Source organism: Phyllobates terribilis, unplaced genomic scaffold (genome assembly GCF_046119375.1).
Source record: "Phyllobates terribilis strain yellow unplaced genomic scaffold, ASM4611937v1 Scaffold_9__5_contigs__length_417890890, whole genome shotgun sequence".
Taxonomy (NCBI): Eukaryota; Metazoa; Chordata; class Amphibia; order Anura; family Dendrobatidae; genus Phyllobates; species Phyllobates terribilis.
This window is the reverse complement of record NW_027362769.1, coordinates 149,359,657-149,387,041: the sequence shown is the minus strand read 5'-3', so window position 1 is coordinate 149,387,041 and position 27,385 is coordinate 149,359,657. Positions and strand designations below refer to the sequence as shown.

At 42.5% G+C, this 27,385-nt stretch overlaps 1 protein-coding gene across 7 annotated transcripts in view; it reads left to right on the top strand.

Moving 5' to 3' along the window:
• The window catches only part of FMNL2 (formin like 2), a 235,233-nt gene that overhangs the window by 123,417 nt on the left and 84,431 nt on the right, over positions 1 to 27,385 (top strand). For all 7 annotated transcript variants that reach the window (XM_073647171.1, XM_073647168.1, XM_073647172.1 and 4 more), the window contains exons 2-3: positions 8,376 to 8,459; positions 25,217 to 25,297. In XM_073647171.1, the coding sequence (XP_073503272.1) occupies positions 8,376 to 8,459; positions 25,217 to 25,297 (165 nt within the window). The remainder of the gene's footprint in view (positions 1 to 8,375; positions 8,460 to 25,216; positions 25,298 to 27,385) is intronic.

Genomic DNA, 27,385 nt, shown 5'->3' with positions numbered 1-27,385 from the left:
CTACTTGGCTAAAAAACTAGATTTATACACAGGATGGAAAGATGGGGCCGTATCTCGGGAACGGAGAGGCACAGGAAGAGAAGAAACACATCGCCGGATTCAGGAGAACAGCGGCATTTATACCAATTTTAAAATGACATACTTTTAGCAAGTGGCAGGTCCTCTTTAAAGGGATATTCCAGTTTCAGTAAATAAAGTTTATTGCTTGTTGTATTTTGAAACTTTCTGCACAAAAATCTTTTTGTGACAGTGATGATCTGTGCTTGTAAATGGAAACGGAAAGCTTTTTTGCTTACTTTTGAGAATGGAAATCTGTCTTCGTTAGAGGAAGATGTCACCATCAGTGTGACCCCGGCCGTCCTGGCAGGATATTGTGCTCTTTGTAATCTTATGACCTGAGCCATTGTCCTATTGGCGTGTTGCGTCTTGCAGGAGTCACACGTCCAGTCGGATCCTCGCTGGTAATTGGAGCGTCCCTCTTAACATATTGTGCGCTGCGTGCTTGTAACGTGCCGGACGGCGATGGCGAGCAGCTTGCTTTTGTAGCCTGATTAAAAGATAGGATTAGTTCCATGAATAGAGTATTAATACCGGTCTGGAACTGACCTTCTTTGTGGCAGATGTAAGCGAGTAAGGAGCATGCTCAGAGTCAGCGTCACGCTGCTCGATCAATTTCAGACTGTAAATCACAGGGGATCAGGTACCGGGAGGGGGGACGCTATCCAGTGACTACAGATTTACCCCATAGACCCCTGTGATGATCTAAGTTCTGTTCAGTAGAAACTGATCCAAATTTTTCAGAATTATAATTAAACCTGGATGGTACTTTTTGTTATTTTTTTTTTCAAGGTGTTTATTACGTTTTCTTTACAATGAAAAAAAAATTTATAGGACCCCATTCATTATTTTGCATTTTTTCGGCTAGTTTTTGGTATTTTTCGCCTTTTTTTTTTTTATTTGCTCATTATTCTTTTAACTTCCTCCTCATCTGAAGTCTGTTTGATATGCCTTCACCCACAGTGGGTACGGAAAGTATTCAGACCCCTTTACATTTTTCACTCTTTGTTTCCTTTGCAGCCATTTGGTAAATTCTAAAAAGTTCTTTTTTTCTCATTAAAGTACACTCTGCACCTCATCTTGACTGAAAAAAACAGAAATGTAGAAATTTTTGCAAATTTATTAAAAAAGAAAAACTGAAATATCACATGGTCATAAGTATTCAGACCCTTTGCTCAGTATTGAGTAGAAGCACCCTTTTGAGCTAGTACAGCCATGAGTCTTCTTGGGAATGATGCAACAAGGTTTTCACACCTGGATTTGGGGTTCCTCTGCTATTCTTCCTTGCAGTTCCTCTCCAGTTTCGTCAGGTTGGATGGTGAACGTTGGTGGACAGCCATTTTCATGTCTCTCCAGAGATGCTCAATAGGGTTTAGGTCAGGCCGCTGGCTGGGCCAGTCAAGAATGTTCACAGAGTTGTTCTGAAGCCACTCCTTTGTTATTTTAGCTGTGTGCTTAGGATTATTGTCTTGTTGGAAGGTGAACCTTCGGCCAAGTCTGAGATTCAGACCACTCTGGAAGAGGTTTTCATCCAGGATATCTCTGTACTTGGCCGCATTCATGTTTCCTACAATTGCAACCAGTCGTCCTGTCCCTGCAGCTGAAAAACACCCCCATAGCATGATGCTGCCACCACCATGTTTCACTGTTGGGATTGTATTGGGCAGGTGATGAGCAGTGCCTGCTTTTCTCCACACATACTGCTTAGAATCATCACCAAAAAGTTCTATCTTCATTTCATCAGACCAGAGAATCTTATTTCTCATAGTCTGGGAGTCCTTCATGTGTTTTTGAGCAAACTCTATGCGGGCTTTCATATGTCTTGCACTGAGGAGAGGCTTCCATCGGGCCACTCTGCCATAAAGGCCCGACTGGTGGAGGGCTTCAGTGATAGTTGACTTTGTAGAACTTTCTCCCATCTCCCTACTGCATCTCTGGAGCTCAGCCACAGTGATCTTGGGGTTCTTCTTTACCTCTCTCACCAAGGCTCTTCTCCCACAATTGCTCAGTTTGGCTGGACAGCCAGGTCAAGGAAGACTTCTAGTGGTCTCAAACTTCTTCCAGGATTATGGAGGCCACTGTGCTCTTAGGAACCTTGAGTAATGGGGAGAAATTCTTTTGTAACCTTGGCCAGATCTGTGCCTTGCCACAATTCTGTCTCTGAGCGCCTTGGGCAGTTCCTTTGAGCTCATGATTCTCATTTGGTCTGACATGCACTATGAGCTGTGAGGTTTTATATAGACTGGTGTGTGTCTTTCCAAATCAAGTCCTAGCAGTTTAAGCTGACTCCAATGAAGGAGTAGAACCATCTCAAGGAGGATCACAAGAAAGTGGACAGCATGTGACTTAAATATGAGTGTCTGAGCAAAGGGTCTGAATACTTATAACCATGTGATATTTCAGTTTTTCTTTTTTTTAAAAAATTTGCAAAAATTTCTACATTTCTGCTTTTTTTCAGTCAAGATGGGGTGCAGAGTGTACTCTAATGAGAAAAAAAAATGAACTTTTTAGAATTTACCAAATGGCTGCAATGAAACAAAGAGTGAAAAATTTAAAGAAGATATTTTCAGCGACTTTTTTGTGTATACATATTCATGTCACCCCGTACTTCCTCAGAGTTATTTTACGTACTTCTGTCCTCTTTACGCACATTTTATGACATTTTAGCGGAACATGACACTTTTATAAAAGTCGCAAGAAAAGGTTAAAGACAAAAATACGGAGCAAGCTCATCAAGAGAATGTCAAGAGTGTGAAAAGCAGTCATCAAAGCAAAAGGTGGCTACTTTGAAGAACCTAGAATATAAGACATATTTTCAGTTGTTTCACACTTTTTTGTTAAGTATATAATTCCACATGTGGTAATTCATAGTTTTGATGCCTTCAGTGTGAATGTACAATTTTCATAGTCATGAAAACACAGAAAAATCTTTAAATGAGAAGGTGTGTCCAAACTTTTGGTCTGTACTGTATTTATGGCAAGTAAAGGATCCTCTTTTAATCTGCTCTTGGGAAGTCATTATTATAGCTACACAAGGGTTGTCGCTCTCCTCACTATAGATCCTGTAGGATTAGATAGTGACCTAGATGCAGCAATTGATAAATCACTATTTATCTAGATACATTTGACATTCAGAATTTTGGAAAGTCTTGGAGACTCAAGATAAGTGACTGGTTGAACCTGTCATGGCAGCTATATTTAGTTGACAGCTCCAACCAGTCACTTATCTTGAGTTATGGGGGTTTATACAGTGACAGTGACCATTCGAACCCCCAAAATATATACTTTCCATCATCGCTTCCGGCTCACTCTTCTTCCATCAAGAGTCAGAGAGTCCTTGCTTCTTGTACCGGGACTTAGAATAACTTCTTTGGCGTCAGGACAGATTATGGTGGATCCAACAGAATCTTCATTAGTGTGCTGCTGCATTCATGTTGGGGATGTTGGACAGATAACTTTTCAGGCTACCCCTGAAAAATATCCAAACTATCTTATAGCCTCTCCGTTTTTCTGTGCCACACCCTTCCACGCCCCCTTTACGCTACTGAAGTGCCGTCAAAACCTGCTTTGTGAGAGGCTTCAGAAGGCTTAACCAGCTCCTGGGAGATTTGCTAACTCTTTTGGGAGTCTGGGAGGTGCCCCTTTTTTTTCTGGGAGCCTCCTGGACAACCTTGGAAGGAAATCAAGTCTGAAGTCTTAGGGTATCTGAGTTAATTTTGGGGTCTGATGAAAGGCTCATGCACACTACTCAGAATTCAGGGGTATTAGTTTAGTTGCCTGGCCGTGGATTGTGTGTGATCTTTCCCGCGGGACACCGGTTAGCAGACAGGTGCGGGCCGCACATGCACATACAAATTCCTGTTCCTCGTAAATTAAGCAAAGCATCAAGTTGAGTTAAAAATGGCACCAAATTACTATTATTACCGCCAATCTCCTGATAGCAGTGCCAACAAGAAATCAAATGTTGCTCAGCTGGTTCGGTATTTTCAGCCGGTAGCGTCCCTGGGCTATGCTGCGGTGTGTTCATGCAAGTGCTTGGCCCGATGTTTCCATAGAAAAAGGTTGTGGCTTGCGTTGGTTAAATGAAGGTCCTATCATTTGTAAGGAAATGGGTCGTATCTCTTGAAGCAGGGACGGTGCTATTTTGCCATTTTGGGTCATCTGCCTGTGTCCTCACAACAACACTTCTTTCCTTGTAAGAACGGGGCTCTGAAACCCCAAAAATGTGAATTGAGCAAAACTGAAGATGCTCGACCTCCTCTCCATTCATTGTCTACGGGGCTGACGGAAGTAACCGAGCGCTGTACTCGAAGGTCCCATGGACTATGAATGGAGCACAGGTCGCGCATGCGTATGTCCAGTCTGTTCTTGGGATTCCACAGCCCCGATCTTAGATCGCTGGAGGTCCGACCACTGGATAGGTGACAACTTGAGTTTTAGTGAATAACTCTTTAGGTGATATTCTCTGCAATTTCCTTTTCACAGTCATGCCCACTTTCACAGGTCAACTCCCATTTTATGCCCCCTTTTATGTGCCGCGCAAAGTATATAGACATGTGCCAAAGTCTTTTTACAGACCACATCCCCAAAGCAATACCCCTGAACGATGAGTAGGTGTATGACACCTTCATCAGGCCGCAAAATTAATCCACACCCTGTGATTGGAGTCTCTTTAGGGAGGATCCCGACCCTTCTGAATGTGCTGCTTTCTAGGCAATTTTGAGTGTCTTTTACTTCTCTCAAGGACTTTGTCAACTATTTTGGGAGACCTGTTCTTTTTTTTGGAATTCTGTACAGCATTCTGGGAAAGTTGACAATTATACCCACTGATGGCGGCACATCTCAGAAGCATGACTCCCTGCAAACGCCAGGTCATGCTGGGAGTTGTAGTGTCACAACAACTAGAATGCAGCAGGTTGCAGACTCCTGCGTCTCACAGTTGTGTGGGTTGCATCCAGGCTCGGACTGGCCCACAGGTGAGCAGGTAAATCCCCCGGTGGGCCCCTGTGCAGAGTTAAGCCATTTATCCCCCAATATGAGCATTAGTTGGCCCAATACATTTGATTTACTATGTACAGACAAAAGCGTCTCATCATTCATCTAGCAAACTACCCAGTTTATTAATATATAGAAGCAGAGGTACATTTGGATAATGTTATATTTGCATGTAGCTGAAAAGTGGGCTGCCAGAGTCAAGGTTACTGGTGGGCCCTTGCTATCCCAGTCTGATATTGGTTGCATCCTTGGTACGAAATGTAATTTCCAAACCCTAAAATACCACTGCACCCTTAATATGCAGCAGAGCTGAGTTTGGGGGATGAAGCAGAGCTGAGTTTGGGAGATGAAGCAGAGCTGAGTTTGGGAGATGAAGCAGAGCTGAGTTTGGGAGATGAAGCAGAGCTGAGTTTGCGAGATGAAGCAGAGCTGAGTTTGCGAGATGAAGCAGAGCTGAGTTTGCGAGATGAAGCAGAGCTGAGTTTGCGAGATGAAGCAGAGCTGAGTTTGCGAGATGAGATGAAGCAGAGCTGAGTTTGCGAGATGAAGCAGAGCTGAGTTTGCGAGATAAAGCTGAGCTAAGTTTGCGAAATAAAGCAGAGCTAAGTTTTCGAGATAAAGCAGGGCTGAGTTTGCGAGCCTTATCATTTAATAAACAGTAGCTATGTGTTTATTTGCGGCCTCCATTATCCTCCATTCACACGTTGTTATTTTTTTTGCCAAAGTAAATCTGCAATTTTAGAAAATGCAATGGAACCGCAATGTGAGTCTTAGGATTAGCAATAAATTAAATTGACAAATTCGAGCTCTGCTACATGTAAATAATGACCCAAAACTACATGTGGACTTGGTTTAGTGTAAGCGTTGTGCCTCCGTGATTGAATAATCTGTTTCTGTGATTAGGGTTCTGGTTTCTTGTACTTTAAGATTGAAGCTTCACTTATAGAATTTGGCAGATACTTTACAAGACTTTCCTTTTTTTTTTTTTTTTAAATCAGTGAACACCAAGCTGATTAAATACTTCTCGGGAACAGATGTAACTTTTTTATGGGAGGAAACAACGAGTCGGGGCAGGTCTCAGAACGCATTAAAAAAACACACTGAAGTGACACACGGCCAAGTTATTTCAGTTCGCTGTAAAGGAATTGCTGGGACTTAAAGGGATCTATAAAGGTATCCCATGTAAAAGTATGGCTCCAAGCCCCAACTGTCCCTTTAACCCACTTGTCATCTTGTTCGAACTAGTAAATAAAAATTGTTTAGTAAGTAACAGAAAGTTCCGCAACTTTGTAATAAACTTTGTGCCCAATTGATCATTTGTGTTTTTTTTTTGTTACTTCTCTTTTTTTTTGTCTTGTGGCATTCGTTGACGATTTTTGGGACAAATTCTTCAAAATGGCATCTGTGGTGAATGATTCTTTCTCAAAATCATCAATGCTCTTTATTTTTGTCTTTTACCTTTTTCGTGACTTTTTTTTAGTGCAAAAGTCACATGTTATGCTAGAAATGGCACAAAGTTTTACCAAAAAATTACAGTCGTACAGGACATAAAATCACTGTAAAAAAGTGTGAGTCTGCATATAAAATAGACTTTAAAAAAAGGCTCAAATTAAAAGAACAAGGTGCAAAATGAAAAACAGGCAAAAAAAAACCCAAACAAAAACTGGACAAAAAAAGGCACAAATGCAATAATGAATCCGTCCAGTTGTGTTTCCATTTTATAGCGTGGTTTTCCCATCTTGTACATTTATTGTATATCCACAGAAACTGGTGCAGAAATTGAACGGAAACTCTCCAAAATCCTCCAGGAAAACCCAAAACTCCTCGAAAACTTGGGAGTTTCTACACAAGAAAATCAGCAAAAAGACTCACACCCTCAAAGGGCTCTTTGTCTGAGAGCTAAAAAAAATGAGTAATAATAATGCAGAGGATTTGGAGCTCTGTGTTAGAAAAAATAAGTGTAGTCCTCTCTTAAAGGGTTTTTTCCAAACCAAAATTCTAAGTTGTCCCCTATCCATAGTAACTTGCTGACCACTTGGAGCCCCAGGGTTCCCAAGAATGTTTTTCTGGAACCCTGGTACTCGCATTCTGTAGAGCCCCATCTTGTATGGAGTGGAAGTGCATTCATTGTCTATGGGACTGCTTGGAATAGTCCCATAGACAATGAATGGAGCAAAGGCTGAAAATGTACAAAGAAAGGCTTTGTACAACACAATTCTCAGAATTTTTGGAGAGTCTTAGTATGTAAATATGTATAGGGAATAACTTGTGATTTTTGGAAAACCCCCTGTAAAAATGTATAATATCAAATGCTTAATGCTCACCTTTCTGTAAATCCACACTTCATAGATAGCGAAATCTATTTAATAACCTGAAAAATTGCTTCACGGCAGAGACGCCTAGACTTGTTACTAAAGTTTACAAAGAAGTAAAAGTATTCGATTCTGTGAGCACATCTGTAACATAACATTTCCACAGAGAGTATACATGAAGGAGTGTCTTTTACATCTCTGCCAGTAAGGTTACAGCCGTACTGAGATACTTAAAGGGGTCTTCTGGCATTTTGCTAAAAATTACCAAATAATCACATACTTGCCTTACAAAAAAAAAATCCACATGTGAACAGTGATCGGCCGACTCATAATGTGTCTATGAAGACCATTTTGGGGGAATAAAAAAAACAAATAAATGTAATAAATCTTCTTTAAGGAGGATCTATCACTTGCCAAAAATATATATTTTTTTTTAACTGGTGTAAATGCCGCTGTTTTCCTGAATCCGGCATAATTTTTCTTTTGATCCTGTGCCTCTCCGTTCCTGAGATATGGCCCCCTCTTACCTGTATGTAAATGTAGTTTTTTTTTTAGCCAAATAGGCATGGTCCTTATGGAGACCCGCCTTAGAGGAGTTGAGGACCACACCCACTTGCCTAACTAGATAAGACTTACATACAAGAAAGATTGTGCCATACCTCAGGAATGGAGAGGCGCAGGAACAAAAGAAAAGCATCGCCGGATTCAGGCGAACAGCGGCATTTACATTGGGTAAAGAAATTAAGTATTTATTGCAAGTGACACATCCTGTTTATTTGCTCAGAAATATTAATTACTGTAAGTAACATGCGGATCAGGGCCGAGGCTTCTATAGGAGATTTTCCTGCCTTATAATATGTGAATATAAATATATTTTGTGGCTCTTCCAGATTGTCACTTGTTGATGTGAATTTACCCAGTGAACTTGCTTGCTGATAGTGGCAGACATAACACCACAGCTTCCAAAGTTCAGCTCCGGTTCCTAATGACTTTTGTTTTTCCTTCTTCCAGAATGCGATGAACCTTCCGCCTGATAAAGCCAGGTTACTGCGTCAGTACGATAACGAGAAAAAGTGGGAACTTATCTGCGATCAGGTAAATGCTGACATTACAATCTTGTGATCAGAAAATGGTCATATTGTTTTAATCAGGAATTTTACGCAACTTTTTTTTTAAGAACTTTTGTTGATTTTGTTTATATTACCCTTTTCAATTATAGACGTTAGAATAGGCTGACATAGTTGTTCTGTAGAGAACATTTCTCAGTATTCACCTCATTATTATCACAGGCAGTGTTACTCTGAAAGAAATCACATATAGATATTTATTACACCATTGACAAAAGATGATGATGACGACTTACCTTCTCCCTTCCCTGCACAGTAACCTCTGCACAGATCTCAGAGCATGCCACAGCACAATTCTAATGAAGATAATAGGTGATGGTAACAGCTCACCTCCTCCTCCTCCCTGCACAGTAACCTCTGCACAGATCACAGAGCATGCCACAGCACAATTCTAATGAAGATAATAGGTGATGGTAACAGCTCACCTCCTCCTCCTTGCACAGTGACCTCTGCACAGATCACAGAGCATGCTACAACACAATTGTAATGAAGATAATAGGTGATGGTAACAGCTCACCTCCTCCTCCTCCCTGCACAGTGACCTCTGCACAGATCACAGAGCATGCCACAGCACAATTATAATGAAGATAATAGGTGATGGTAACAGCTCACCTCCTCTTCCTTGCACAGTGACCTCTGCACAGATCACAGAGCATGCCACAACACAATTGTAATGAAGATAATAGGTGATGGTAACAGCTCACCTCCTCCTCCTCCCTGCACAATAACCTCTGCACAGGTCTGACAGCATGCTCAGCCCTCCCCTATAGACGTCCATACATATTTCAAGGCTAGAGGTTCCTATAATCCATTTCTCTTTTGAAAGCAGCTCGGGCAATATGGCTGCCTCACAGTCATGTGCAATGGGTCATCCATGTATTTTTGAGATGGTTGACAGTGTCTAATGAGGGGCTCACATGGAGGGCATCTTTACACCCACTGAATGGCCACATGATTTGGGAACCTTAGGAGAGTATGTTTTACAAGAGACCCCCTGCCAAACTCATTCTGCCTCAAGAGGCTACAAGTTTAAAGGGGTTTTCTGGGTTTGAGTTAAATTTCTGCAGTCACATAGAGCGACTGCAGATTGGTGAATTCTTAAAGTGTGTATTATGCACACTGTCAGGAGTCCCTTCAATTTGGAAGACCGAGCGGGCGGTCGCGTGACTGTTTTCATGCGATATGTATACTGGTGGTCACAGGCCTACTAGACTTTCATTGCTTCTTTCCTTAGATCATTGAGAGAAGTAGATGACCGCCTGCTCGATCTGGCAATTGAAGGGAATCCTTACACTTACAGGATGCGCCAATTTGCAGTCAAGCAGAGTGACTGCAGAAATTTACTTCAAGCCCAAAAAAACCCTTTAAAGTTCATTTTTTAAATATTGCAGCGTTAGTAAGCCCCATGAACCACCCCATAAAAGAAATCCCTTTGCATACCGCCATATTAGCCATCGGGGACGGAAAGGGGACTTCAGAAAACCCCTGTCTCCGGCTGTAGTTTGTTCTAAAAACACACGTGCTTTACCCCCCTCCCCAGGTCCAAAGCCGAGTTTCCACCACTGCTCACAGTGTCTGTTATAGTTTGCGGTGCTGATATCACGTCGAAAGTGCTGCTGCTGGTAACTGAGCTGAATTGCTTTAGCCGAGTTGACGGCATGAACCACTGACCTCAGTGATTGGCTGCAGCGCTGTCGACTTGACATCAGTACTGCAGACAATTTCAGACACTGGGAGCAGCGGTGGAAACTCAGCTCTGGACCTGGAGAGGGGGATAACATTTTTTTTATTTTTTTAAACAAACTACAGTTTGGGGAAAGTGTTTTTCCGAAACCAGAAAACCCCCTTAAGGGCATTTCCAGTAGATTTAAATAATGCATAAAACTGAAATTATAAGTAAAAAAAAAGTAGAAAATAAGTTAATTATCATCTGTCAAGATGGTAAATTGATTAACTTTAGTCATCTCTTAGTTCTATCTTTTTTTAGGATATTAGAGCACAAACAATATGGCTGAATTTACATCACTCATTAGAGTTGTCACCCAGCTTTCTTAGGAGCATGAATGGCAAAACTTTCTGTGTATCCAGTAACACTGGTGGGGGTATATATCGGTATATACCTAGTGATTAGGCATGGAGTGTCCCTTTAATACCTGATATTATACGAGATCTCGGACACTGGCAGGGACGCAGCTTCTTTGTGTAGATATGTAAAACCCGGGGCTGTATGCTCCAGAGTTTCTGCCAGAAACGTGGCCGGATTCATATAAATTTCATAATTTCTTTATGTCTGATTGAGAAATACTTCAAAATTACTGATCCAAACCCACCGACGCCCCTTCAGTGACTGGAACACAATTTTTTTCTCTAAATCTGAATGTTCTGTGTCATAAGTGTAATGCATTATTACCCAATACGTTTTCTTTCAAGAAATATTATTCGAGGTATAAGTTAAAGGGGTTGTCCAGGCTTACGATATTAGAATAGGCTGCCCATATCAGATCTGTAGGGATCCAACACTCAGCATCTCTACCAATCATCTGCTGTTGAGGAATAGAGCTGAGCTGCAGTACCTAAGAACGGCCACTACACATTGTATGGAGCTGTGCTGTTCTGACTCTGCTGCACGCCTTCTACATCCGGCCCCCGCGGATCTGATATCGATGAACTATCCCTATGTAACCATGGAAAACCCCTTTAAGAGGAGACTCAAGTAAAATGTAAGGTGCTGTTTAATTAATTAAGGAATCGATCACTTATACCGAATGGATATGAACATTTTCTGCAATATGCGCGCTTGTATACTCCTTTTAAACCTGTAAATTGTAAAATTTTATAGAGCAGTGATCCTACACAAATGTGTGATAAAGAGGGGTCTTATATTTGAGACCCGCACCTATTTTGAGATTGGGGCGCCATCTCTCACCACTGTGCTTTTCTGCCCCCATTGACTTCTGTGGAAGTTTCTAAACGGTGATTAGCTTATACAGGGTTCAATGTTAGCGCTATATAAGAAGCCCATAATAAATGTTTCAAGGCAGCAAAGCATTCCGGAAACTGTCAAAAACAGTGCTGGCCCCACTTCTGCACCTCTGAGCTCAGGCTGAGTTTTCGGGCACGGTGGTTGCAGAACGGCTGCACAGGAGCGCCATACCAACGCTACAGCAGAAATCCGTGCACACGTTTCCTTCCTCTATAAACCCACATAAAAGTTTAATATCCACTTTCATCTCTTCACCTGTATCCACCACTTCCCCCTGAATATTCGCCTTCTATATCAGGTGATAATAGATTTAGCTAATCTGCAATTTCTTAAATCCTATTACAGCTCCAACATATTGCGCTTTACTTGTCGGATTATGTAACGTACCACTTTCTATAGCCATGGAATGACGCCCACCTCCCCAACCTCCCCGGGCCTTCCACAGTCCATTGGTAGCGGAAAATCTCCGGAATAGCAACGTTTGCTGTAATCATCATCCCTCCATCATTGAGGCCGGGGAGTTGTAAATCACCACTTCAAAGGATTTGGATAACACAGATTGCGTCATGATACATTTCTATCATAGGCCGGGGGGAGCCCGAGGAGCCTTTCTTCTCTTCCTTGGTTTTCCTTTGTACTCATTTCTACACTCTCTCGGAATAAAAATCCATATTTTTATTTTGCCACAAATTAGACAATTAATGCAGCAAGGGGTTTAGAAATGCTAAATTGCAAAGTCATCACTTGCTGTTCGCTGACATTTCTGGAGCAGATCAGCTTGCTGGAGTCTTTTTCCCACAGAGACTGGAAGCTCGGCGCGGAATGCAAATGACTTGTGGATTAACAGAAGAACGAGGGTTTATAGACCAGCAGTGATTTCTGAGAGATGGATGAGTAGGCATGTCCCTAAAGCTGGCCAGTTTGGTGGAGGTCTAACCTTTGGGGCCTCTGTGCAGCACGAATAGCATCGGAAACAGCTTAGCCTAGACTAGATCCAAACCTCGGACCTTACTTGCCAACCTCTAAGGAAACACGCCACTGAAAATGGCCCCCTGTACTCCACCTCACCTCATCCAAGCTTCTTCCGTGTCCACTGACCACTCAAAAAATTTTCAGATTTGCTGCTTTTTGGAAGCTTTTTGGTGGCGCCAGTATACTTCCCAACTCATCCAATGTCCGTGAGGTCTCCACCCCTTCAAGGAGCCACCCTGACGTTTGCAAGTATGGTTGCATAAAGATGTTTAAAGGGGTATTCCCATCTCCAAGATCCTATCCAAATATGTAGTAAGTTTAATAATAATAATAATAATAATAATAATAATAATATTAGTAAATACCTCCAATTAGAAATGTAGTATAGTTTTTCTGATTCTCTGTTTCTCTTTCCTCAGGCATTGCAGGACCTTAGGTATCCATGGTCACGACCACTGATAAAGTGACAGTTAGTTGCTAGTGGTTGTAACCATGGATACCTAGGGTTTTGCAAGGCCTGCACATGAGGAAAAAGACATAGCGAATCAGAAAAACTATACTACATTTCTAATTGGAGGTATTTGCAAATATTATTATTATTACACCTAATACATATTGGGATACGATCTTGGAAATGGGAATACCCCTTTAAGCTCTGCCTTCATTCCCACCCACCTTTTACCTGGGATTCTTCCTTTTGAGAGCCCACTCAACTCTGAATTTGCTAAAATTGTTACTGACAGATAAGGATAGTTCTGGTGAATCGGGGACTGTTGGCAGCTATGATTTAGCAGGGTAATCCAGAAGAACAAGTTGGTTGACTGATCCTTAGCATAGGTTGTCAGTGTGTGATCGGTAAGGGTCCAGGTCCTGGGACCACAGTGGTCAGCAGAACAGATAGCCTGGGTAATGGTGTTGAGCTGCAGTCCCGTGCACAACCACATGGGCTTAGGTCTACAATAAAGGAGTCACGGTACCTCCCAGTTTTCTGCTGCCATAGAAAGGACTGGACTCCTCAATAAATAATGATGGACTATTTATTTTATTGGGATTTTATCCATTTCTTTGTATTGGAAACATGTCTACTCAATTTGATTCAATGATATTAAAGCAGTAAGTGAATAAAAAAAATATTAAGTCATGCTGGAACTGTTCCTACACAGTTGGAAGTTACAATTGTCCAAAATTTTTTCTGTAGAAGAATTAAAAACTGAAAAACAAGCCCATAGCGTTATCCCTGTACAGCAGGCACAATGCAGGCTGGCGGGTAACGTTCTCCTGGCATTCACCAAACCCAGACTCATCTATGAGACGTCAGATAGAGAAGTGTGATCCGTCACTGCACAGAACACGTCTCCTCTAGAGTCCAGTGGTGGCAGCTTTACACCACTCCATCCTACACTCGACATTGTGCTTGGTGATGTAAGGCTGCATGCATCTGCACGGCCGTGAAACTCCCAGTGGGGCCACAGTGTTTGTGCTGATGTTAATACCAGAGGAGGTCTGGACTCTGCACTTATGGAGTAATCAGAGCACTTGGCCCCCCACTCTGTAATGTTACGAGGTCTCCACTTCGTGACTGAGTTGCTGCGGTTCCTTCCACTTCTCAATGATGTCACTCACAGGTGATGAAGGAAGATTCACGAGGAAGAAATGTCATGAATGGACTTGTTACCCCGATGGCTCCTATTACAGGATGCGCTGGTACCAGTGATCTCTGCACCACCGGATGTTCTGTCACATGTTCGTAAAGGCAGATGGCATGGCAGGGGGGCGGATGTCCTACACTGGAGGCGAAGGGGTCGGATGTTATACACCGGGGGCCTTATGTTATACACCGGGAGCAAGGGGCCGTATGTTATACACTGGAGGGCAATGGGGCCAGATGTTATACCCCGGGAGCAAGGGGCCGGATGTTATACACCAGGGGGCAATAGGGCTGGAGGTTATACACCGGGGAGCAATGGGGCCAGATGTCATACACTGGGTGCGAGGGGCCAGATATTATACACTGGGGCATGGGGCTGTATGTTATACACTGGGGGCGGATGTTATACACCGGGGGCAAGAGGCCAGATGTTATACACCGGGCATTGTCGTACCGCCAAAGGCGGCAGACCACGCCAATGCTATGGGTGCCCGTGGCCGGAGGGGGCCCGTGAGGGCCCCAAGCAGCGTGGGAACGAGGAGGATAGGTGAGTAGGAGGTTGCGGCGGCAGAGGAGCGGGTTGCAGCAGTGGAGGAGCGGGGCACACGCTGTAGCCGCTGCTGCAGCTACCACGTGTGCCCGCTGCTAAAGGGACATGAATATTCCCTCTTCTCCACTCCTATGGGCGTGGAGAAGACGGAATATTCATTCTCTTTAGTAGCGAGCACAGAGGAGCGCTGAGCCCCGGCTCCTGCTGTCAGTGGCTGCCGCTAAAGAGAAAGCATATTCACGCTTCTCCATGCCCATAGTACCGGCGTGGAGAGGAGTGAATGTGCCGGCAGCAGCTCACCTTGGCTTCTGAGAGCGCGCGCAGCTCAGATGCCGACATGAGCTGCTGCAGGCAGGACTCAGCGCTGGAGCAGAGGTGAGGAAGGAAGGTGAGTATAAGTGTTTATTGTTTTATGTGTGCAGTGATTGGGGGGATGAGGAGGCCACACATACCAGGATTTGGGGATTGAGGAGGCCACACATACCAGGATTTGGGGATTGAGGAGGCCACACATACTAGGATTTGGGGATTGAGGAGGCCACACATACCAGGAATGGGGGATTGAGGAAGCCACACATACCAGGAATGGGGGATTGAGGAGGCCACACATACCAGGATTTGGGGATTGAGGAGGCCACGCATACCAGGAATGGGGGATTGAGGAGGCCACACATACCAAGATTGGGGGGTTGAGGAGGCCACACATACCAGGATTTGGGGATTGAGGAGGCCACACATACCAGGATTGGGGGATTGAAGAGGCCACACATACCAGGATTGGGGGATTGAGGAGGCCACACATACCAGGATTGGGGGATTGAGGAGGCCACACATACTAGGATTGGGGGATTGAGGAGGCCACACATACCAGGATTGGGGGATTGAGGAGGCCACACATACCAGGATTGGGGGATTGAGGAGGCCATACATACCAGGATTGGGGGATTGAGGAGGCCACACTTACCAGGATTGGGGGATTGAGGAGGCCACACATACCAGGGATTGTGGGATTGAGGAGGCCACACATACCAGGGATTGTGGGATTGAGGGGGACACACATACCAGGGATTGTGGGATTGAGGGGGCCACACATACCAGGGATTGTGGGATTGAGGGGGCCACACATACCAGGGATTGGGGGATTGTGGAGGCTACACATACCCGGGATTGTGGGGGCCACACTTACCAGGGATTGTGGGATTGAGGAGGCCACACATACGAGGATGGGGAAATTTACCAGTAGCTGCTGCATTTCCCACCCTAGGCTTATACTCAAGTCAATAGGTTTTCCCATTTTTATGTGGTAAAATTAGGGGCCTCGGCTTATATTCGGGTCGGCTTATTTAAAATATACAGTATTTTAAAATCAGTGAGTACGTGGTGCCCATAATACTGCAGGACTGTGGCGTGCATTATACTATATGGGGGCTGCATTTTACCCTATGGGGTGTATAATATACTGTATGGAGGACTATGGGGAGTGCATTATATTCTATGGAGGACCATGGGACGTTCATTATACTATATGGAGGATTATGGGGGGCGCATTATACTATATGGAGGTTTATGGGGGGAGAATTATACTGGGGTGCATTATACTATATGGAAGATTATTGGTGGTGCATTATACTATATGGAAGGCTATGTGGGGCCATTATAATATTTTGAGGGCTATGTGGGGGGCCATTATACTGTAGGAAAGCAATTATACAGTGTGAAGGTTTGTGTGGGGTCATTATACTGTTTGGAGGGCTGTGTGGGGGCCATTATACTGTTTGAAGGGCTGTGTGGGGGCCATGAGAGTGTATGGAGGGCTCTGTGGGGTTCACAGTTGGGGGATTAGGGTCACCATACTTTGCTGTGGGAGTTGAAGTGGGGTACAATAGGGTCATTATACTGTGCATGTGGAAGAATGCACCATAGGGGTATCATACTGTTTGGGGGGCACTTTTGTTGGCATCATACTTTATGGGGGCAATGAAGGAGGAATCTACGACTTCAGAAGGAGGTAAATTACTATGTAAAGGCCGGAAAGTTATGAGATCTTCTCTTCTGTGACAAAGACAAATATTTATTTTTTTGTGGGGGGTGGGCCCAATTAGAGCTTCTGCTATGGGGCCCCATGACTTCTATGTACGCCCCTGACACCGGGGTGGGGGGCCGGATGTTGTACACTGGGGGCCAGGGGCTGGATGTTACACACTGGGGGCGAAGGATTGGATGAAAAAATAGAATTCAGTGATTGAGACGTGCGGCCTTGTGCTTTTCTCCATACGCTGTAACTAATATGGCTGAATAGTATGGCCACCGGTAAGTGAAGCCCTTGACTGAAAAATGCGTCAAAAATGAGAAGCCATTATGTCTTGAAACGACATGTTTATGTGAAGCACGACTCATTCCTTTGCCCTCCTGACGTTGGACGCCATCATTTGCTGTAATAGGACATTTTATACATTTTTAATCTCCACGCCGTGTCATTGGAAAGCTGATTCATAGAGCTGAAGGGCGATACCTTGGTAATTAATAGCACATAGACATATATTTGCCACAACGAGGAGCTATGAAATGAGTTGGCAGTGGATCATATCACGCTGGAGATGCCACGTGAGGGTCTGGCATTGTATCATCCCTTCTTCCCTTCCCCACATGACCTCTGCCTCATTAGCGCTCTCCGCTATGGGATATGAATGAATGTTCAACCGCTCTTTTCCTTTTCCATGAAATTAATCTGTACCAATCTCTTTTCTTCTCTGTGTTCCTAAATAGCCTAAAACCCAAACCTTGAAATGCGTGGGAGAATGGACACTTAGGCACAGAAGAATGAATGTTGTGGCCCCATTGTTAGACGGTTACGTATAGCTCTGGATGTGGCGTCGGAGCCCACCCTGGTCATTGTATGTGAAAAATCACATATCACATCATATTCTCTTTTGGGTTACTAAAGTTTTGTATCCGCGAAAAATAGGTGATAGACCAACTTGGTTACTTCTTGTGTCTTAAAGGGATTGTCCAGAACTAGAAGAACATGTTCACGTTCTTCTAAATACAACATTACACAGCAATTCCACTGGTTAAATTTTTGCTTTACCGCACACAACCTGTGGACAAGGGGGGCGCTGTTTCTTTCTTTTCGTGTATTTAGGCTTCAGAATAAAAGCCTTGGCCCGAGACAAGGTTGCAGAAAAGTGAAAGCCAAAATTAAGGCAGTCAGGGCAGAAAGTTTATTAACAGGTCAGAAATAGGGTCAAAATATATCCACATAGGGCTTTTTTTTATCTATTTTTTGGTGATTTTCACCTTATTCTTCTTTAATTTACACCTTTTTTTAAGTTTCTTTTATGTGTTCACCTGTTTTGTTTTTGCTCCATTGTGCCAGAGTTTGGGGCTTTTCCAGTTGTTTTCAGCTAATTCGTCAATGGTGACTTTTTTTTTTTTTAAAAAAATGTAATTTTTTGTGTCAATGTACACGTCATCCCCGCTCCTCCTCTTAGCGTGATTTTATACACACCTGGACTTTTTTTTTTGGCGCAAAGTTTGCAATATTTTAGCACAACGTGACTTTTTTTTTTGCTCTAAAAAGGTGCAAAAAGAGGTAAAAGACAAAAATGATTTTTCACAAAAATTCATAAATTACTTTGGAATGTATTACTTTAATTATATTAATAAATATTATATTAATTTATTCATAAATTACTTTGAAATGCATTAATATAATTAAAGTAATATTATATTAATAACATTAAAGTCATAACTTCCAAAGTAATTTATAATATTTATTATTACTTTAATATTATTAGTATAATATTACTTTAATTATATTAATACATTTTAAAGTAATTTATGAATAAATTAATATAATATTTATTAATATAGTTAATGTATTCATAAATTACTTTAGGATGCCATTTCGAAGAATTTGGCTCCAAATTAACAAAAAAAACCCCCTAAAATAGCAAAAAATAGAAAAGTGACTTTAAAATCCCTTGGTTACCAATATCAGATCAGTGGATTTCCCCCATTGATTGCAGCCCAGACATACACTGTGTACAGAGCCGGGTCTCCATAGCTCCATACACCGTGTAGTGGACAATCTTGGGTACTGCAGCTCCGCTCCTATTCAGTTCAATAGGAGCTGAGCTGCGGTACCTGATAACGGCCACTAGTCAGTGTGTGGTGCTGTGGTGTACACTGGTGGAAGTGCCTGATTTGGGACTCCACATCAATATCTAAGTCCTGGACAACCCCTTTAAGACGTTCTGGCCTCATTTTAGTAGTACCTTTTCCTTGTGTAATAACTTAATAGGCTGGGAGTCCGACTGCTGGAACCCCCAGCGATCCCGAGAACAGAAACCCCCTCTTAAATGGAGCTCACGTGTGCATGCGCGACCTCCACTCCATTCATTGTCTATAGCAGGGTTCCCCAACTCCAGTCCTCAAGGCCCACCAACAGGTCATGTTTTCAGGATTTCCTTAGTATTGCACAGGTGATGTAACTATTGCCTGTGCTGATGATGGAATTATCACCTGTGCAATACTAAGGAAATCCTGAAAACATGACCTGTTGGTGGGCCTTGAGGACTGGAGTTGGGGAACCCTGGTCTATAGGACTTAGCAGCATTTTCCTCCAGTCCTATAGACAATGAATGGAGCAGAGTTGAGTATTTGCACCTCGCGCTCCGGAGCCTCATTCTTAGGATTGTAGCAGGGTCCCAGAGGTCGGACCCCCAGCGATCTGTAAATTATCTATACCCATTAATGATTTAACCCTTAGTGAACCGACAAGCACCCATTTCCTACCCTAATCTAATGTAGTATTCGGACAGCTCTCCATAAGCAGGTATACGTATTTCATCTCTAATCTGGGATATAATATTACCCCATCTATAATATCCTGTTTATTCAGCAATGTGTCTCTGGCAGGACTCGCCTGCAAATCTACAAATCCAATTTGGCAGTGGTAAATTGAATATATTTTGTTTCCGGTGTTGGTAAAAAAAAAAACAAGAAATTTATCAGATTTACAGACAGACGCATAAATCAGGAGTGAAGATTGTAGACATCTGGTTCTGGCCAAGATCGAGGCAAATGGACAGAGGAGTGTTCTCCTTCCCTTGTCTCGTTCCTATCTCAGAGGTGGTCTCCGCTGGACTGCACTGGAGCCAGTGATTTATTATCAGCCGGACCCTCCAATAAACAGAATATCTGAGCATTTGTCTCCGAGTTATTGTATTTATAAAGGAATTGGACCATTTTCCTTATTATGATGTAAAGTGAATCATCAGTGTTAGTTTACGAATACTTGTGCGGATTAGTAAGAGGACACCCATCGTCCGCCTGATCCTGCGTGTATTCCTCTGCTAGATGAACTGGTGGGAAATTATAATCACCGCGTTGTACGAACATTATAGGTGGACGTGCCGCAGCCCCCAACCCTCTAAAAAATGCCTAAAAAAGGTTATCACAGTCATATCACAGGATATACCTCCGAAAATTGTACACTACAACTCCCAACATGTCCATGATGAGTCTATTCATAATCTCTACAATCACCGGACACTACAACTCCCAATATGACAATGATGAGACTATTCCTACTCTCTGCAATCACCGTACACTACAACTCCCAACATGACAATGATGAGACTATTCCTACTCTCTGCAATCACCGTACACTACAACTCCCAACATGACAATGATGAGACTATTCCTACTCTCTGCAATCACCGTACACTACAACTCCCAATATGACAATGATGGGACTATTCCTACTCTCTGCAATCACCGTACACTACAACTCCCAATATGACAATGATGGGACTATTCCTACTCTCTACAATCACCGGACACTACAACTCCTAATATGACAATGATGAGTCTATTCATAGTCTCTTCAATCACCGGACACTACAACTCCCAACATGGCCATGATGAGTCTATTCATAATCTCTACAATCACTGGACACTACAACTCCCAACATGACCATGATGAGACTATTCCTACTCTCTACAATCACCGGACACTACAACTCCCAACATGACAATGATGAGACTATTCCTACTCTCTACAATCACCGGACACTACAACTCCCAGCATAACCTGATCTTGGGGTATGCCCACAATGACTCTGTGTATACACTCAGTACACTACTACACTATGGTTTGGGGCTTATTCACACTATTACCCCTGTTGCTGTATTATAGAGCCGTGCGATGCTGTGCGGAGCCTTTGTGGGGCGCCGTGCTCTGTAGTAATTGAGAATACCTTAGTAATATGGCTTGTGACCAAATAAGAATTTTTTTTTCCTTATAGACTTATGGATGGTAGAAAAAAACCTTTTGCGCCTCTATTTAACAGGGGTACGGTATAGGACCCCGTACATTTCCATGGTGCAGCATACAGCGCCGCGGATCAGTACTTATCTGAGCGCACTTATATGGCGGAGCACCACCAGGGAGCACGACACCACTGCTGTATATAAGAAGCCTTGGATCTGATTCCCCGGACTGTCAGCGCTGAGGATTTTCCATCTTCTGATAGGAAATAACCTTTGGCAAAATTTCGGATTCTACATTTTTCCGCGATTTTTCCAGCGTTCCTTCCTCAATGACGGAGCGGACTTCTGCGGAAATCTTCTAGCTCCGAAGTGACAAGTTGGCTCTTTGCGTAGACGGCCGAAAGAACGAAACCCAGGCTCATATTGTGTAATGGGACGTCTGATTCAACCCTATAAGCTAAGCAGACCAGAACTAACGACATGCTGGGATCTGTAGTTCTCAGCATACAACTTGGGTGTAGAGACTTGAACCGTACACCAGACCAGGACAGCCTTCACTTCTTCGGCCCTGAATCCTGGGCGCCTGTTGCACTTACGAGACCCCGTGATCTCATGATGTGTGTCGCGGCCCAATCTTGTAGGACTTAGTTGCCACAAAAGGTTCCCAGGATGCCGGACCGACTACACTGGACATAGAAGTGAAGTGCTCAGGACCCGGGCAGGGAGAATCTTTTTTGCTCAACTTTACTTGTGTTGTATTAAAGAAAATAAACTACTTTCTTCTAAAAACAGTGCCACTCTGGTCGCCAGGTTGTGACTGATATTGCAGCCTTAGGCAAGTTAATGAGCAGAGCTGCAGTACCAGATCCAGCCAATGCTCAGCAGGGGGACTGATTTTTTGGAGGAAAAAAAAACAGACTCTATCATTTTATTATAACCCCTATGACTAAAGACTCCATCCAAAATGACTGCACCAAACCATTTCTTGCCCTTTCAAAAGGATCTTTAGGCAACCTGGTGTAATAAAGATCAAATATATAAAGGAGGATCTGACATACAGGAGCCTTATCTATTGTCCAGAGGGTCTCTCATTCTGGAGGACCCAAGATGTTGCATAAACAGACAATTGATTCCTATGGGAACAGTGCAATACTTTACTTCCCCTGTGGGAGTGCTGCATGGAAATTGAGGACTTGTTGCTGCCTTCCCCTTACAGATTACAGCTTCAGGACACCTTGTGATCAGTTTGTCATCAGAAAACCCTTTTAAGAAAAGAGATTGTAGGAAGACAAGCCCATCGCCCATTGTATCTAGAGCGTAGGAAAATGCACTTTTCTACATTTTTACTCTTTTATTCATTTGGGCAAGTGGCTAAGAATAACAGCTCCATGGTGTCTTGGGTTAATGGTGGAAATCCGTCTCATCACACAACTCATTCACAGAGGATGTGGGTTCTGGAAAGTGATTTTTTTTCTAAGTTCAGGCTTGTTGCCTATTGCAACAGGTTTTGGCAATTGTCTTTGGTGTTCAAAGATGAGTAATTCCCAAAGAATAGTGATTAAATATATAATGAGTCGTGAGTCACATCTGTAGCAACGCAGATTGCAAGGGATAGATAGAAAGATAGATAGAAAGGATAGATAGATAGATAGATAGATAGAGGGATAGATAGATAGAGGGATAGATAGATAGAGGGATAGATAGATAGAGGGATAGATAGATAGATAGAGGGATAGATGGATAGATAGAAAGATAGATAGAAAGGATAGATAGATAGATAGATGGATTGATAGATAGAGGGATAGAGGGATAGATAGATAGATAGATAGATAGATAGATAGATACAGTAGATAGATAGATAGATAGATAGAGGGATAGATAGATAGATAGAAAGGATAGATAGAAAAGATAGATAGATAGAAAGGTAGATAGATGGATAGAGAGATAGATAGAGGGATAGATAGAAAGGATAGATAGATAGATAGATGGATTGATAGATAGAGGGATAGATAGATAGGTAATAGATAGATAGAAAGATAGATAGAGGGATAGATAGATAGAGGGATAGATAGATAGATAGATAGAGGGATAGATAGATATGAAGATAGATAGATACAGTAGATAGATAGATAGATAGATAGATAGATAGATAGAAAAGATAGATAGATAGAAAGGTAGATAGATAGAGAGAGGGATAGATGGATAGAGAGATAGATAGAGGGATAGATAGATATGAAGATAGATAGATACAGTAGATAGATAGAAAAGATAGATAGATAGAAAGGTAGATAGATAGAGAGAGGGATAGATGGATAGAGAGATAGATAGAGGGATAGATAGATATGAAGATAGATAGATAGATAGATAGATAGATATCAAGATAGATAGATAGAGGGATAGATAGATAGAAAGGATAGATAGAAAAGATAGATAGATAGAAAGGTAGATGGATAGAGAGATAGATAGAGGGATAGATAGTGAGTGAGGATAGATAGATAATAGATAGATATGGATAGATAGATAGAGAGGATAGATAGATAGATAGAGAGGATAGATGGATAGATAGAGAGGATAGATAGATAGATAGATAGTGAGGATAGATAGTGAGGATAGATAGATAGATGGATAGATAGATGGATGGATAGAGAGGATAGATAGATAGAAAAAATAGATAGATATGAAGATAGAGAGGACAGATGGATAGAGATCATAGATAGAATAGATAGATAGAGATCATAGATAGATAGATAGTGAGGATAGATAAATAGATAGATAGTGAGGATAGAGATAGATAGATAGAGAGGATAGATAGATAGATAGATGGATAGAGAGGATAGATAGATAGATATATACACAGATAGATAGAGAGGATAGATAGAAAAAATAGATAGATAGCTATGAAGATAGAGAGGATAGACGGATAGAGATCACAGATAGAATAAATAGATAGATGGAGAGTATAGATATACAGACAATACATATAAAGATATACAGTAGATTGATCGCTCCAGTAATTGATTCCAGTTTCTGAGTGCCCGCCCTAAAATAACTGGCAGCATGTACAGTAATTGGGTTATTAAAACTTTTGCTCCGTCTATTGCCGGCTGCAGAATGGGAAGCTCATTGTGTCTGTCCAGTTGGAGAGTTTCTGACTTTTTCTGAGCTCCTCATACCTGATTTACGACCACAGACCCCATCAAAGTTGTAGATGCAGGAAAACTAAAAGCCTGTAAAAGTCAAACGGTGCGAAATTTTTAATGAAACCCAATTGCAAAAATAAATTTTACCCCCAAATACATACATTTACGTAAAAAAAATCCTTTAATGTGAACAACCCCTTTAATTCTGTTATAACTTTTTCCAATAAAATGCAATACCCTACAACTCCCAGCATAACCTGATCTTGGGGTATGTCGACAATGACTCAGTACACTACTACACTTTGGTTTTGGGCTTTTTCACACTATTACCCCTGTTTCTGTATTATAGAGCCTTGCGATGCTGTGCGGAGCCTTTGTGGGGCGCCGTGCTCTGTAGTAATTGAGAATACCTTAGTATTATGGCTTGTGACCAAATAAGAATCTTTTTTTCTTTTTGTTATAGACTTATGGAAACTAGAAAAAAAACTTTTGCTCCTCTCTTAAACAGGGGTACAGTATAGGACCCTGTATATTTCCATGGTGCAGCATACAGCGCCGCCAAGAAGTGGCTGCAAAAGCAACATTTTTTTCCCCAGGAAGTACTGCGTGACCTGTAAAACTTCCTATTGTAGCTATTGTGGTTCTCCTGAGGAAGAGGTTGGTGCGACCTCGAAACGCGTTGAGAATAAACCGCATACTAGCCAAGCACCATAGACTTTGAAATTCTTTGATTGCACCAGAGTCTGCCTTCCTGTCTTTCCCCTATACTAGCCATCAGTATCCACAACCAGAAACAGTATCCCCTCTTAGACCCTCTTTAAAAGGTCCCACGCAGACAACCAGCGCCTTATCTACACTGATGAAGGGCAAAACCCCTGAAACAGCTGTCTGAGGATGGTTGTCTTCTCCTTTTGAGGAAGGTTGTTAGGATAAGTATTGTCAGTCATGTGGCCTGTTGAGCGGTTGGATATTGACTTGTAGGGTAGCTTCATTTCTTCTTCTAGAGAGAGATAATTTGCATACTTTTTTTCCCAAGAAGCATTGCAGTTCCTTGACCTCCACAAGGTGAAGCAGTACTCCCACTAGTCACACGGGTCAAAACTTGAGATTTAAATGTAACAAAAAGTTTACAGTATTTTCTACTTTTTCCTTTTAGGAAAGGTTTCAAGTAAAGAACCCTCCGCACACGTATATTCAGAAGCTGAAAGGATATCTAGACCCAGCAGTAACGAGAAAGGTAAGAGAATATTCCTGGCCGGCGCCATGAAATCCTTCAGATGATCCACGACTGCTCATTCATCATATTCAGCAGAACCTGAGAAGGGGCCGTAGAATGGAAAGTTGGAAAGTTCTCGTGAAAGACCGAAAAAGCAGAAAATTTAGAAATGTCACACAGGCATCCAAAAATGGAGTTAAAAAATGGAGCCATTATTTCCAGTGGAATTTGGCTTTTAACCAAGTGGTTGGGACATCAAGAGGCCTTGCATCTGTATGAAAAAAGACAAAAATTGGCAAAAATAACTGAGAAATATCTTATACTGTGACTTTACTGAAAAATAGGTGTAATTGTTACCATCCAGGCGTCCATATGTGCTCATATCCTGTGCTGATGTCTGAGAGGAGCGCACGCTGGATCAGGTTGCCTTCATTCCAGGCTGATCAATCCTGTCTTGCGTCCACCATTACTGTGTGCTGTGTTATTTTATATACTTTTTCTTAAAGGGTGTCTGCATTTTCACAAAGTATTAGAAGGTCACTCACTGGGGTGTCTGGAGGCCCCAGGTACCAAGCGGGCTTTGGTTACTGCAGAAAGTAACGGCACTATGGTCGGCACTGTGATCTTGTGGGGTACTGCCCTGAATACCCCTGAAATTACAACTGGTGTCTGGCTGCAATTCACAATCATTAACACTGCATTTGCTGGGATTGGAGATAATAATGATCTTGGCAACTTAAAGGGGTTGTCTTGTGAAAAGAAGTTATTATAAAGGGAATAAAGGGATAGTGGTCAAGGATGCGCACTGTCACTTCATTATAAAGGGAATAAAGGCAAGTCCTGTGGATAGGTGATAATTTGTTGATCTGTGGAGGACCGACCTTTGGGATGCGCAAAGTTTGGCAAAACAGCAATCTTTTAAAATGAAGTGACAGAGCGCATGCTCAACCACTACTCTTTTTTTCCCTTTATAATGAAGCGACATTGTGCATGCTCGACCACTACCCCTTTATTCCCTTTATAATGGAACGACAGTGCGCATGCTCGACCACTACCCCTTTATTCCCTTTATAATGGAGCGACATTGCGCATGCTCGACCACTACCCCTTTATTTCCTTTATAATAGAATGGCAGTGCGAATACTCGACCACTGCCCCTTTATAATGGAACAACCGTGCACGTGCTCGACCTCTACCCCTTTATAATGGAACAATAGAGCTTATGCTCAACCACTACTCCTTTATTCCCTTTATAATAGAACGACAGTGCGCATACTCGACCACTACCTTTTTATAATTGAACAACAGTGCGCATGCTCGACCACTACCCCATTATTCCCTTTATAATGGAACGACAGTGCGCATGCTCGACAAATACTCCTTTATTCCCTGTATAATGAAGTGACAGTGCGCATCCTTGACCACTACCCCTTTATTCCCTTTATAAAGAAGCGACAGTGCGCATGCTCAACCACTGCTCCTTTATTCCCTTTATAATGGAACATTGCAAATACTCAACCACTACCCCTTTAGAATGGAACGACCGTGCGCATGCTCGACCAATACTCCTTTATTCCCTTTATAATGGAACGACAGTGCGCATGCTCGACCAATACGCCTTTATTCCCTTTATAATGAAGTGACAGTGCGCATGCTTGACTACTATCCCTTTATTCCCTTTATAATAAAGCGACAGTGCGCATGCTTGACCACTATCCCTTTATTCCCTTTATAATGAAGCGACAGTGCGCATGCTTGACCACTATCCCTTTATTTCCTTTATAATGAAGCGACAGTGCACATGCTTGACCACTACTCCTTTATTCCCTTTATAATGAAATGAAAATGTGCATCCTTGACAACTACCCCTTTATTCCCTTCATAATGAAGCGGCAGTGCGCATGCTTGACAGCTACTACATTCATTCTCTAAGGGGCAACTGAACTCTGCACTCGCTCTACTCCAGCAGCCCCAAAAAGCATGAATGGATTGGCAGTCAAGTGTACGACTTGCTACTCCAATTTGTAACTGGGATAAAAATTTCCCGTGTGTGATACAAATTACCTGTTCTTTCGATCGATATGGGTCCCAGTGTTGGGACACCCACCA